At 38.5% G+C, this 15,516-nt stretch overlaps 1 protein-coding gene across 1 annotated transcript in view; it reads left to right on the top strand.

The window, feature by feature from the left end:
- ADGRB3 (adhesion G protein-coupled receptor B3) overlaps positions 1–15,516 on the top strand; it is a 790,044-nt gene that overhangs the window by 412,225 nt on the left and 362,303 nt on the right. The window contains exons 11-12 of the mRNA XM_018560884.1: positions 2,596–2,664; positions 9,051–9,159. Of these exons, the coding sequence (XP_018416386.1) occupies positions 2,596–2,664; positions 9,051–9,159 (178 nt within the window). The remainder of the gene's footprint in view (positions 1–2,595; positions 2,665–9,050; positions 9,160–15,516) is intronic.

Below are 15,516 nucleotides of genomic sequence, written 5' to 3'. Positions count from 1 at the left end.
TCGCACCCCCTCAGAAGTGGTAGAGGGGTTGGCCCCCGGGTATGGAAGGAGAAAGGGGAGGAAAGAGGGGGAGAAAAAAACATAACCAAAAACAAGTCACATTCTCTCCCTACTCGTCATCCATCCCCCTCCTCCCCCCCCCTCCACTCTATTTTAAATCCTATTTACTACAAAGCCTATCCATTGGATTCACCCTGTGCTGTATGTGAATCCCTTTTCCCTTTACCCTTGTTTCCCTTTCCCCCTCTCCCCTCCCTTTCCTTATCTTTTCCTTTTATTTTTATTAGGTATGTGTATATATGTGCCTTAATATTATTTTTGTGTTATCTATTCCTGGGTCTAATTCCTAGATCTAGTTCCTTTAGTTTAATAGTGTTAATAGGCCTTTCAGGTTCATTGTGCTCCCTTATTGTGTTCTTATATCATACCCTATCATTTTAGATTTGTGTAATCATTGTGCTCCGTGTGCTATATGCATTTATGTGTCATTATATTGTTCTTGTATTATACATTACTAGCCCCATTGCCTTTAATTGGTAGTGTAAATAGTAATTCCTTCTTCCCGTAATTTTTGCGTTACCGGGCGCATAGCCCTTCTCTTTGCTAATGTCCTTCGTGAAATATCCGGAAAAAGCGAGATCCAGGCCCCCTATACTCCATGTCACCCCCCTCTCTTGATTTGTGCATTAATAGATTCTTATGGTGCAACATGTCCAATCTGCAAAGTACATCTCGCGACTGTGACTGATTTCCCCACTTGGGACTTGGGATGCGATGAACCCTGTTTACTTTAATCCGATCAATGGCAGAATCACTTATATATAATTGTAAAATTTCCTGGACACACACAGGCAGATCATTTTGCTCCACAGATTCAGGTATTCCCCTTATACGAATATTTTTCCGTCTCTGACGGTCTTCTAATTCGTCCACCTTAGACCAGAGGCTAATAACTTGATCATGCAACCCCTGCTATAGCATCCTGTGCTGCTGTTTGTATTTCAATAACTGGTTGCATCATCACCTCTACAGCCTCCAATCTTTTATGGAAAGTGTGCAGATCTGTTTTTAAAAATCTTTCATACCTGATTTGTGTGCTTCTTCCAGCCGTTTGAAGCCTTGCTCCATGCTTTCCTTTGTTGGCAGTGTGCTCAGGTATTTCCCCAGGGTTGTGGATACCATCTCCTCCACCTCCTTCTTTGAAAACAGTCTGACTCCTAGATCTCTATAGCCTTCACCCCCTCTGTGTTTGCTCTCTCTCCGCTCTCGTGTACATTGCGGTGAGGCAAGTCCACCACTCGTCACACTCCTCTCGGCTCCTCCAACCACTCCTCCCCGTCGGCCCTTCTCTCCCCGCTTGCCACTTGTTGGTAAATCCGCTGGCGAGACCGCGTTGCTCGACCCTGTCTCGGTCTCCGTAGTGTCTGCCGACTGGCAGGGGAGCATACTGCCTTCACTGCCACTCAACCTCCGAAAGTAAGACCCGATGTTCGATTTGCGGTCAGCGGCGACAGGTACCCGAGGGAAGGGGTGCTCCTTCTTTTTTTTCTTGCTGTTTCTTCTGTGATGTTTCCTCATCCCTCAGCAGGTTAGGCTGGATTGTAGATAGTAGATTGTAGATAGTCGTGGAGCCGAAGAGCCAGCTGTGGTAATCCGGTGATCCGGCGATCTAAAGAGCGGCCGGACAGGGGGGATGGGGGGGTGGGTAGGGAACCAGAGCCAGATCCAGATACGAGTTAGATAGTTTGAGGGGTTTGGTAGTGGTCGGATAGTAGTTGAATAATAGCAGTAGCAGGTATTTTTCTAGACGCCCATGTAGTCTAAATAATCGAGCATGGGAGCTCAGGAACCACACGTCCTCACTCCACCATTGTTAGGCCACTCCCCGCCACGGTTCATATATGTGTTATGTTAAGTGTGAGGGAATGAATTATGTTTGTTATATGTATGTATATGATATGTGAAATTTGAAAATCTAATAAATAAATATTTTGGAAAAAAACGTATTTTCTAGTATGGTAATTAGAGCACAGCAGTTACATATTGATTATGCAGTTACATATTCTAGACCCTTATGAATAAGCTTGTGGTAAACATATATTTAATTTGTTAATAGTGATACAGTGTAGTACTCCCTTTTCCCCCCTTTGTGCATGAGCTATGGGGAATGTATAAAACAAGGTACTGGTATTGTTTTTCTTAATCTTTGGATATGTTGTGGAAAGGGTTTATGTCTATACCTCTGCTGGTGAGATTCATCCTTTCTGTTTGTTTTATTTCCAATTGTTGCCTTGACAGAAAGTGATGGAATCCAAACTTTTCCAGTTATCTTTAAAACAGAGGGTGGGGGGTGTATTTCTGGAACTCTGTTTTTAAATGGCACTGCAGAAAGTAAGTGCATCTTTTCGGATGTCTGTGATTGAGCTGTCATTAAATGGCTCAGATTATGGACAAAACTGAATGTCTGTGATCTGAGCAGCTTAAGCATACGTTATAAACAGTTCATCCTGGAGTTCCGCTATAAATGTATGCATTTTCATAATACAGTTTAAATTCTCAATCTTTTTACATAACATGTAACCTTTTTTCTTCTAGAACTTCTTCCAAATAGTAAGTAACCTCCTGGATGAAGAAAACAAAGAAAAGTGGGAAGATGCACAACAGGTAATATACATCTTACGGTTAAAGACTTGAGCTTTATCATATGTACATGAAAATAAACAATTTGTAAGCAACACAATCAAATAATTAAATCTCATGTAACTTGACTGTATTGTTCTCATGCGCATTGGTATTACTGCTTTTATCTGGTTTATCTCCTAACCAGGAATTATGATATCATTCGCTTGTTTAAAATTCTCAAGGCTTTAGGCACAACCTGACATGTCATCCCTTTTTGCTCTGAGCTATCTCATCTCTCTGTCCAGATATACATGTATGCATTCAGCTTAGCATTAACATAGTTTTTAGGTGATCTTTTTGCAGTTGCTTCCAATTTATATAGATTCATTAAACATGACATCCTGAAGAATGAAGATTTAATACTGGATAGATGAACAATGTCCCTGCTGTGTCTAGGTGGGGAAACAACCATTGTGAGAAAAGCAAAAGAAAAAAATGGCATCTAATACAAAACAGCCAACACAAATTGGCACCCTTTGAGTGCTGATTGAAAATAAAAGTGTGATACAAGCTGGAACCCTAAGGAGACAAGGAGGAGAGGCAAAGTAAATTGTTCTGCTTGAGAATGTTTTCCATACATGAATTTAAAACAATGTGGGCTTTATTTAATGGTACAATACTTTGGCAACTAATTGAATATCAGCTTTACTCTTCAATGCAGTTAGCCTAATGAAAGCTGACTCCTGCTTCTGATTGGAAGGATTTACTCCATATCATTGTACTTTGCTTCAGTTCAACAAACTGAATTATGCTTACCAATAAATACATTAAGTGGCTATTTTATTACGTACACCTATCCAGTGCAGGAATTTCCATTTCTCTTCGCTACCATGGGCTCTGTCTATGTTTTGCTCCCACATCTACGTGCTACCTTTCTTCAGTTGCTGCAGTCTGGAAGATGGAATTAACAGGTTTTACCACCAATAAAGAAATATTAGGATATTACGTATTAATACATACAGGTTAATATTATGATCTTCAAACTCTTATGTTACTTCTTATTATGTGGACTCTCTCATCTTACTGTGCTGTATTGAAGTATTGCTGTGGAGATCAAGCAATAAGACTGGTTAGCTACAGTGTTTAAGCAGATTGTGGAACCCAAATACTGCTTAAATAGTAATGGGAAGCTACCATCAGCAACAACAAGTATGCTTTAAGCTCATGCTTTATGGATTCATGGCTTTTTTTTTTAAATTCCAGTGGAATACAGTTGTCAACCTAATATCATCATGTCTTTAAGGGAAATGTGCCCTAACAACCTGTATGGATGAAACCATTTCATATGAGAATATAGAGTTATGGTGTTGTTTCCAAAGCTGGAGCCTAGTAGGACACATTGGTTAACAAGTTTCATCAGTACATCCCTCTACTGGCAACACTGATGTTGCTGATTAAATGCCTACAGCAGCAGAATCTTCAGTGAGTGTGTCTTTGTGCATTTTGGAGATTCAATTTTGATTGTACACTTTTCAAGACCATTTGTGAAAAAATTTAATGAGGAGGACATTGGAAAATGTCTGTACATCACTCTTAAAAACTTTCAGCCTCACGGATAATTGCAAAATAATGTATAGTGTTTATTCTTGCCACCATTTGCTTACAAATCCTTGACAGTACAGAATGTGAAAAGAAAAGTTGTCCGTTCTAAACATGGGAATTGGCACCGTTGGAACGAATAGTTGAAAAAATTATGGTTCTTTCTCACCTGCTTTAACCTCTACTACTTGGGTCAAAAGTCTTTCTATGTGCGTGAATAGCATGAGGCACTTAAGCACCTAGATGTATGACTAAATAATCCATTAACATGCCTGGACTGGTGCCCTTACTAAACTGGCTCCTGTAAACCAGTATATAAAAAGGAAAAAACCTCAACCATGTGTTTATACTCTTTTAAGCAAATTAAAATGATGGTTTAGCTCAGTATATTTGGAACAAAATTAATACTTGAATACATTACATGATATCAAATTTAATTCATTCTGAATATGTTCTTTAAAGACCAGTGGGTATTTATTAAAGGAAATCTGGAAGGGTAGAAATATGGATGCTGCCATTGCTGACTTTTTTGTGCAGGGGCCAGGGCTGTCACTTTTAAATGGAATTTAATAGTAATTCATTTACCTGTAACAACCAAGCAGAAGGGTAATTAAAACTAATAGGTTTACAAATTTCAATACCTGCTCTGGTACGGAAGTTTTAATTAGGATGACAACATGGAAGTATGTACCTTTTAAAAACAACTAAGCCCTGAGCTTTAATACATCTAGCCTCAAAGGCTCACTTTAAATATAGAATGCTGGCTTCATGACCTAAGATGCCTTGATGCTACATTTGTTAAAGTATATACAGGTGAAACTCGAATAATTAGAATATCGTGCAAAAGTAATTGCAGTAAGTGCTGCAAAAGGGGCCCAAACCAAGTACTGAGTACATATGCATGCTTGTACTTTTCAGAGGTCCGATATTGTTCTATGTACAATCCTTGTTTTATTGATTGCATGTAATATTCTACTTTTTTGAGGTTGTGGATTTGGGGTTCTTGGGGTTTTCATGAGCGGTAAGCCATATTCATCACAATTATGACAAATCACGGCTTGAACTATCTTGCTTTGCATGTAATTAGTCTATCTCATATATTAGTTTCACCTTTTAAGTTGCATTAGTGAAATAAATGAACTTTGCACGATATTCTAATTATTCGAGTTTCACCTGTATATATATATTTATGAGGACAGAGGATTACATCCAGGGAACATGTATACAGCATTAACTTAAAAAAGAATATTATGCTGACCCTACAGCAATGGAGCTATAATGTTACAGCGACACCCACTTAAAGAATGGTGCAAATAAAATGAAATGGCATGATAAAAGTGTACACCATGGGGTGAGGTTTTTTTTTTAGCTATGTGTATATGGTGAATAATAAATACAAACCTCTTTGCTGAAGGCAAAACAATGTTTTAGTTCTATTTATCAGTCTAGTGTTTTAGGTGACATTTTAAAAGGTGGATTTAAATCTAGGATGACACATATACCACTAAAAAAAGTTATGAAAATCTGAGTTGCTTCATATTTTAGCTCATTACATGTTTACTTTAATTTTGTACAAAAAATCTACACCTTTGGTACAAGTTATTCTTCACAAAATACAGCCTACCTGATCTTATACTTTCCTTTGTTCTTGATCCAGTGATCTTCCCTGTGGTGTCCTGTCAGGAGCCACACAGTCTTGCTTCACAAGACATCCTTGCCTGATACTCTTCAGCTTTCATATGCATGCTGCAGCCCCATTAATTCCTACAAGAACATCCCTATTCTGCAGGAATGCTAGAGGCTGCATGTGTGTGCCCACCATAGGAACTAATGGGCTCCCAATAAACATGAGAAAACTGAAGAGGACCCCGTAAGGACATTTTGTAAAACATGACTGTGCAGCTCCCAGTTGGACTGCAGTTAAGATAGCTAGATTGAGGATGATGGCAAATATAAGGCCAGGTGGGCTGCACTCAGGAGGTTTGCTACATTCATTATAGTACAACTTGTTGTCCTTTAAAGTTAACCAGTCAGTTAGCAAAATAAAATAACAGGATTTTTTTTTCTTGTATGTGACTGGGTGATTGAAGTTTACAGCTACACATTATTATTTACTAAGTGAAAAGTGAATTTTAAAAAATGAACATTGATTTGCTAAGTTAACAGTCTCTACTCCCTTAGTAGATCAACCCCAGTGTGTCAAGTGACATAGATCTGATCCAGAGAGCTGGCAGCTAAAGCAAAGAGCTCAAATTACTTTACAAAAGGATTATTAAACTTTTGATTTCGGACTATGCCACATCTGACGACTCACTGATGCATTTGCAATATATTTTATTTATCACTGGCTGATGGAAAATAAAAGGATGAGCTTTGTCTGCTTACAGTAATGTAAAGATAAAGCATTTTTATACAGTTTTAAAATGCATAAAGCTTCATTAATAATGGATCTCAGTAGTTAAAATGTGCATTAGGCTGGAATGATGTCAATTCATAGGTGGAGATATCAATATAATATTAATCTCACTATGCACCAGCTAATTCCATCTATCTTTTCCACAAATAACCTGCTTTAAACTGGTTAGCAATGGATGCATACTAAGTAACAATTTACAGAAGATTTGATGAGTATGTTTGAAATATTCTTTAATTTGTATTTTAACCATTATATTGTTCATAGGATATTGTATATCATAAAATCTTTGACTATGCCTACATTATTCATGTTACAGTAAAACTAAATTAATGAAGCAATGAATTACTGAGCCTAAATTACCAACAGCTATATATGTTTGACATTTGGGAATACTTTTAGAGAGAATCTTGCCTGTTAATGTGAAAGGTACATTGCTAATAAATGGCCAATATATATAAATAAATAGTGTGGATGTCTAATCAGAAAAATAGTATCAAAACAAAGGTATAAAGCTGTTGCCTGAGTGTATGAGTCAGCTTCAAGGCATCCTGTGTTGTCATGGAAACAAGCATGTGTACTGCAGTGGAAATGGTTGCTTTGTTAATCCCAATACAATTATTTTGCAGGATTAGAAAAAGAGAAAAAAAGATTGTTAACAGCAGTGTACATTCTACATGTTCAGAATGGTAACACTCTGTACTAAAAGATACAAGTGTTATCACTGCAAAGTGTGCTTTTGCCTCTTGTATTTGCTTGTAGGTTTTTCTACAGAAATGTTAGCTTCCTGTAAGAGAAAAATAGTTTAGGTTTTCTGGAGTGCAGCTGCAGAGGATAGAACATCCCTTTCAAATTAATTGCCAGAGCAACAAACCAGCAATTACGGTTTATATATGGATCGGATGTATGGCAGCACCCAATTTCCCGTAAAACTGCAATATTGCAGCTGTTCATGTTAGAACACAGACATTTTCAATGAACTAGAATCTAAAAGACAGTTGTCAAACTATCCGATAAATCCAATGGATTTTCATAATTTATATAAAGATTACTTAGGCTGGTGTATGTGAGTGAGGTTTATTTAATAAGACAGTACAGTAATAAGACAGTACATTGAGAATGTGCAGTAGCAACCGCAAGAGCAACCACATTTCAGTAAACTACAGTCAAACCAGTGGAAGGTAAGCTTTGGCCTCAGGTTACTGAACTTTGCAAATTGCTCTATTTTTGGCCCGTTCACACTATGTGCGGTGACTGGTGTTTTTCTGCACTTGGTAAATGCCAGTCACTGCAAGGGTACTCAAGGAACTACTGTTTTCTATGTGCCCTGTTCCCACAGCAGTGCTGCCTTCAAGTGATTTGCAAAGCCTTGTGAAAAAATACAGACATGCTGCATTTTTCCACAATGCACAGGAACTCACCTGAAGTCACCATCCATTTTTGTACCACAGCGCAGCATACACAGGAATACAGAAAAAGTCTAACAAGTAAAAAAAAAAAGGGAAACAGTTACAATGCAAGGCACCACCCTCCACCACCAGCAAAACTGCTTGTTGTGGAAGGGGTCCTAAAGTATAAGCTTTGGATATACTGGGAAAGATGATAACTTGTTTCTGGTTTTTAGAGCTATCTGGGGTTCTGTTACAATGATTTTATAGTTTTACTAGGTAAGCAGCAAGAGAAAATCTGCAAGGGAAGTTTCATTTAAGAAAGGAATATTTTGCTTAGTGAATGTGGTGAAAATTTGCTTTTAAAAGAATACCCAATTTGCAAGGAAAATAAAAAACAACAGCATTTTTCTTGCACATAACAGTATGATTGAACCCAGCACGATAAGTGAAAATTAATTTGAAAAAGGAAAACTTACTTTGCCAAGAGAACATGCTTTACTCCTTTATTAAGTCAACCCTGTGTGTTAAGGGATAGAACTCCTGTTATGGGTTTACTACTGTCTGTGTAGATTTGCCCTTACCTCCTCCAAAACACAACATCATTTTAGTCAGAGGAAATCTCCAGCAGGTACCCAAACAGCTATGGAAAGCTGACTTATGTTGCAACCCTTCTTTTCTACTAAAATAGAGTTTTAATGCTATGTTTCTCTATCTCTGAAATCACTCCATCCATGTTAGAAAGATTTACCTTCCCTTCCTGTCCCTGCAACAATGTTATCACTGGTGCAGGAACTCAGGAGAAATCTTCCTTAAAGGGACAAAGCAAATAGAACAGAAGTTGTAAACCTCTCCCCACTCTAACTAGAAAAAAAATAAACTGGCCAGAGTTCCACTTAAATAAACAAGCTCAGAATACGTTGCAATACAATAGGACAGGTACAGTGTTAGATACTGTCAAATGATGTTAAGCTGTCTGACTCGTGTAACCTATTGTCTGCTATTGCTGCTGCAATATTTAATTCTAGATTTATCCAGGCTCTGTGGAGTTGATGCAGGTCATTGAAGACTTCATACACATTGTTGGAATGGGAATGATGGATTTTCAGAATTCATACCTCACAACAGGAAATGTAGGTAAGAATCACACTTTTGCCTTCTTTATTACTGTTTTGTCAATTGTAAAAAATCTGGTTGGCAATATCATTCACTCTCATTTAGAGCTATTTAGATAGTCAACCTGATGTTCTCATTGTAGGTGCAACATGTAAAGTAAACTTTTATTTACAAATTATGTATGAAACTGTGGGCTTTTAATACAACTTGGTTTTACTTCTAAATAAAACAAATACTTTGAAAAAATAATCAGAGGGAAGATCAGAAGCTGGAAGTGTTTTGATATCCCTCTTATCGAGGTGCAGATACCCACCATGCCCAGCCCTCATGGGGGGACAGTGGAGCCTGGGATAGCCCACACCGGCAGATGAAGGGGCACACACTGTCTCCATACACGCAATCGGGTGGCTCTTTAGCTGCTCTAAAACCTGTATGGGACAGTCAACTCTGGCTGTAAAAAACAGTACCAAGATTATGGCTGCTGCAGATCTTGGTATAACCATGTCAGGACCTTGCCGTTTATATAGGTATTGCAGTCCTGTGAGATTAAGGTAGCATTTTAATTGTTGTTGTGGGCTGAATGTGATGGTGATAGTCTCAGATCCTACCTATACCATCAGAATGTGATGATTGCACCCTCACCCTGATTAGAGATTTTCCAGCTTGCGGAACAACAATGTAAGCACCAGTTTACTGTGAATGATAATTACTGGGATCAGTTAACTCATATGTTACCACATATTTTAATGGAAACACACACTGATCACAGCATGTGCTGTAGCAATTTTGATCTTTAGGATATTTTTGTGACACTCTTTGCCATGCCAAACAGGAATGTAAAACAGTTAAAAAATATGGTAGGCATTTTCAAAAGAGCAATAAGTTCTTTCATTTATATTTAAGAGCATTAGAAGAGTCAGATTATTCATTTTAAAATATTGTTTTAATAAAAAGAAAAACAGTGCAAACAATATTTACAGAAAAGATATTGCAAAACAGACAATACACAGCAGTAAAATATATGGGATTTAGGGTGTAAAATATATTAATCAAGTTTGCTTGGTTTTTGGTTGAGTAAAATACTCTTCAGAGTAAGTCCAATCTGGTGTATTAAAGTACGGCTCTCATGAATGACCCTTAGCAATTCTTCATAGTTTCAGTGTTAAACGAAAGCTCCAGCTACCCATAGCAGCAGCTATTTGTGGTCCAACCACCACCCAATCACCCAATCAAAACAGATGAAGTGATGAGTGCTGAAGTGTTCCTAAATGCCAATATTTCTATCTATATCAATATTTCCAAATGCCTATGTTGTACAGTCTCACAACCAGCATATTATTGCACAGAGTAATATTACAATTCAATAGATGAATGATATGCATCTTATGCATAGGAGATGCAATGTGCCCTGTCCCCCTTCTGTACCTTGTATTATAGCTATATTTAATTTCTAACTGATCTTTATTTTCTTATACATATAATAATTTTTTATGAATGTATCTCAATTACTGTAAGAAATATAAAAATTGTATGAAACTTAATTCTGGACAGTTCATCTAAATAGTATTATCATATACTAGTACATACTAGTATAGTAGTATTAATCCCTAAGGCTAGTTATGCATGCATAGATTTCTTTCCTTCCTTCAGCCCATGGGTTGAATGAGAGAAAATCAACACATTTCTCCATTTATGTTGAACAGTGTAAATGGAGGTATCTCCACTGCCAGCTATTACATTTAGGTAGGTGCAACACCCACAGCTGCCTAAATACCTGAACAAATAACAAATAAAATGAGATGCAGTCATGCTTCGGGCGACATGTCAAGCTGCATGGTTCTCATGTCTGACAGATGTGTATGCCTCCAGACTATTTATGATAGGGTATTTATGAAATCCATTAAGAGGCTTTCCAAGCTCTATTATGCACTGTTTATGATACTGCTAGAGCTTTTACAACTGCCTACCTGCCATCTAACTCAGGGCCAGTTTCTCTCAATTGTAAACTGGATTTTTTTTAAATGTGTTTTAGTCTGGTCTGAGGAATTTTAAAGTTTTTGTTCCCTTCTGCAGTACAAACATCAGATGTAAAGCTAAACATTTTTGTCACTGACTTACACATTTTGAAGAAATGAGGGTGGTACTGTGTTCAGCACAATTTACCCAATCTCCCCACACAACCTGGGGTCATCAGATCTCATTATTGACACACTAAACACTGATTTTTTTTCTTCTATTTTTCTTTTTTTCGGACAATCTCAGATGACAGCAATTTGAAATGTCTTATTCAGTAATAGTAAAGTGAAAATTATGGAGCAAATAAATATATTCATTCTGTTGCTTATGTCAGTTACTGACTGTTAATCACTTGGAGAACACTACACATAAACAGTCTAATTAATACCTAATGTGATTTTTATTAATACATTAATTTAGATATGCTATAAGAACCCTTAATATGTAACATGTAGAACAGGTGATTGTATTAACTGCAAAATCCGATGATTCCTTTTATATCATATATATTCTGAATTCATTCAAATACATTTCTGAATGACACATTATGTAGCAAAGGTCAACAAACTGCAATATGGTGGTATTTAAAAAAAAAAACTCTTCCTGATTTTTAGGAGGCTCACATATATATAATGACTGATTTGCTTTTAAACATGACCATTAGAAAAGTAGGCAAATAAAATCTGAAATAGTCTGTCCAAATAACAGTATGGACTGTTATATTTATTTATATTTATTTCCAAAAATGTTAAATATTTTCTTTGGATATATTACACACCCTCTTCCCACCTTTGCCTCTACTTCACAATAGATTTTGTTTATTCTTTTTCTCAAGCATTATTATGTTCTTTAACTTTCATTGAAAGCATTCCATTACTGGAAGCACTTCAAAAACATAAATTCTGCTCTATGCTGTCACTTTTAGCATTATTTATCCAGCACTGTCCTAATTGAAGGTCTGTATCATTGATACTTTTTGACGTTTGTAATTTATTCGTGATTTCATCCAAACCAGGCTCGATTAAAAAAATCAGGTTACAAAGAAGCAACCATGTCTTTTCAGTGAGCACATATTTTGAGTGAATTTATAAAGACTCTTAGATTAGCAGCTAAAAGGAGACCTGTATTAGAGATGACCAAGTAATGGAAAATCCTATGCACTAGTACCCTCCTCCTGTGTGGGCCTTTATCTCTACATGGCCATGTGAACTTGGGGAGATGCAATGCTTAGGGCTGACAATATTACTATTAACAGAAATCACATGTATTAGAAAGAACTGGCAGGACCAACAGGTAACAACTAGGGGATGTAATGGAAAGCGATCAATGAGCATGCAATGAATATAGACTCACATGTGAAAATGAAACGTTGCATAGTCAACCTGTAAACAAAGTAGGGCTGAAATAACAAATCGATAAAGTCAATAATAAATAATGAAAATTGTTTTCAATGATTTTCATTATTGATTAGTTGGGCTGCTTGCACCCTCACCCCCTCCCCTTTTCTGCCTTACTTGCATGCTTCTGAAAACTGACTGACTGTTAGGGCACTGCCCAAGGACCCACGGCCTCCTCCCCTGGATGATCATAGTGGACTGAGGTGATGCATAGGGCCATTCCAGCATCGCCTGGAGTCCCGTTTGGGTCCCCCAGGCCTCCCCATGCCTCAGCTGCCTCCTCCTGGCATCACCCGGAGTCCCAGTGAGCACGTACTGACTGTTTGGGGTCTGTTGCCATTCAGGACCCGTGGCCTCCCCCATATATTAGCCTCCTCTCCTCCTCCTCCTACCTGGCTGCTCATAGTGGACTATGAATGGGCTGAATAGAAATGTACTTACCAATGTAAGTAGTGTGTATTATGTATTGTATGTGTAATGTGTGCATAATATGTGTTGTATGTGTTACATGTACGTATTATGTGTTGTATGTGTGCTGTGTGTGTATTGTGTGTTGTATGTGTAAAGTGTGCTAACTATGTGCTGTATGTGCAAAGTGTGCGTATAATGTGTTGTGTGTGTAATGTATGCTTACTATGGGGTCTATTCACGAAGCTGCCGAGGGCAGCCGAGTGAATGACCGATCAGAAGTGAAGTGAACCGAACACTGTTCGGCTATTCACTTCAGGCTGGTACGGCTGATTTCAGCCGTACATCGGCTGAAATCCGCCGTACATCGGCCTGCTTCGTGTGGCTTCGGGTTGGCCGAACATGCTGAGCATGAAGTGCAGAAGGAGTTCGACTCAGCCGGTCCAACATCTGGATCGGCTGAGCCGAACCTCCGGCAGTCTTCTCACTGCTGTTCCGGCTACTCTTAAAGATGCCTTCGGCTCGACTGAGCCGCTTGGCCGACATCGGAAGCTGTATGGGCAATAATGAACCGAAGGGGTCCTGGGGCCGAAGCTAGCCAAGGGATCAGCCGAAGCTGCGGCTAGATCCTTCGGCAGGTTAGTGAATAGACCCCTTTATTCACTCTGCCAGCACGGCTTTCTGCATGGCTCAGCCGAGCCGCTCGGCCATGATCGGGAGCTGTACGGGCTATTGTGGATAGCCTGTACAGCACCCCCTCGGTTCTACTGAACCGAAGGGGTCCTGGGGCCGAAGCTAGCCGAAGGATCGACCGAAGCTACGGCCAGATCACTCGGCAGCTTCGTGAATAGACCCCTATGTGTTGTATGTGTTCTGTGTGCTTACTATGTGATGTATGTGTTGTAGTGTGCATATTATGTGTTGCACGTGTACCGTGTGTGTATTATGTGTTGTGTGTGTAACGTGTGCCTGTGAAGTGAGTAGAGTTAGTGGCATAACAACCGGGCGGGGGTGGGGAGGAAGACAGTGTAGCTGCCCCAGGCACAAAGATGGGGGGCACCGGCCAGGCAGTGAACACATTTAGGAAAAATTTAATCTCTAGCTGATTGGCTCACATATATGAATCTGCGCATCAGGATTCAAGCATGCCACCAATTTGATTCCCCCAGAAAAAGTGTCTGTTGAGAGGAGTCCAGGAGAGAAGTTCACTTGGTAATGTTTTCCTTCCTGCAAAAGTTCTTTCTGTAACATATGCCAGGGATGAGAGGTATGAAAGATTGAATATAATATTAATTCATAATTAGTTAAAAATGTAAATACTTTTTTTCTATCCAAGTAATTGATTAATTAAAAAAATAATTGGCCAACTAATCACTTAAGGAAAAAATTGTTAGTTGCAGCCCTAAAACTAAGTGACCCTTTATGAAAGAAATCTCTTCTGTATTTAAAAAAAATATTTAAAACATATTTAGAAACAAGCTGTGGTTTGCAAGCCACATATGGCATATATGTCCACTTTATCTGCTTGTAGCCACTGAATTGGTGGTAGGATTTTAATTATCTGTGTTACGAACTGATGTATTTAAAATGAAACTCCTGATTGAATTTTTGGTTGCACAGGGAAGAGTTACATCCTCTATTAGATTTTTTTATCACTGTTTTCTATGAGAAGACATTACAAATATGACCTCCACATCTTCAAACAGATGTCCCCATTGGAGGTTGCCATTTATTTCCTGTTCCAGTCCCAAATGTCAGCAGTATTTCACCACAACAGGAACCTGATGGAGGTTGTTACTCTTCACCATTCTATCCAAAACTAAACAGAACGTTTTGGCTAGCACTAAAGGTCCTATTAAAGGTTAAAAAAAACTGCTTCAACAACAAATCAAATATAGATTTACTGTCTTACTTATGGTTTTCTTTTGAATTCCATGCAAACTAGGTAAAGCCTCAAGCAATTGGCTGTCATGCCTGCCAGTAAAATAGACCTTTATTTCAGGAACTGTGATTAACTGTAGATTTTTGCAGAAATGCTCAATAACAATCAATACTGTTTGCAGCAGGCCTGATTAGAGGGGAAGGCAAGGAAGTGGGGCACATCCCTTGGGCCTGGCTTTTGAGTAAGCAGTAGGGCTAGAGGTATGGCTTGTTGAAAACATAGGTTGTTCAGCAGTGCTGTACTAAATGTATTATATTAAGATCAATTAACTCAGCTAAATTGCATGTGCTATTTGTCATAGCAACAGTTATTTTCAGCTTTTAGTGATGTTGCTGGATATAACTCATGGTATGGAAAATAACAACAATTATGGTGATGACCAGGGCACTGCACGCAATTACACACTTCACCTGTCCCTCCCGGGGCAGCCTGCACAGCCTGACTTTCTTACCATGAGAAAGGTGGGCTGGGCCCCTCCAAAACATTGGCATAATAAACTTAAAGCGATAGTAAACCTTTGTTTTTATAATTAAGAGTTTCAGAGGTACTTTAAATTTCTTTTTTTCCTTTCAACTTTTTCCCCAAAACCGCTAGCCCCCCCCCCCCCCCGTGGTG

Source organism: Nanorana parkeri, unplaced genomic scaffold (genome assembly GCF_000935625.1).
Source record: "Nanorana parkeri isolate BGI_ZX_2015 unplaced genomic scaffold, ASM93562v1 scaffold484, whole genome shotgun sequence".
NCBI lineage: Eukaryota > Metazoa > Chordata > Amphibia > Anura > Dicroglossidae > Nanorana > Nanorana parkeri.
This window is presented reverse-complemented; position numbering and strand designations above follow the sequence as displayed.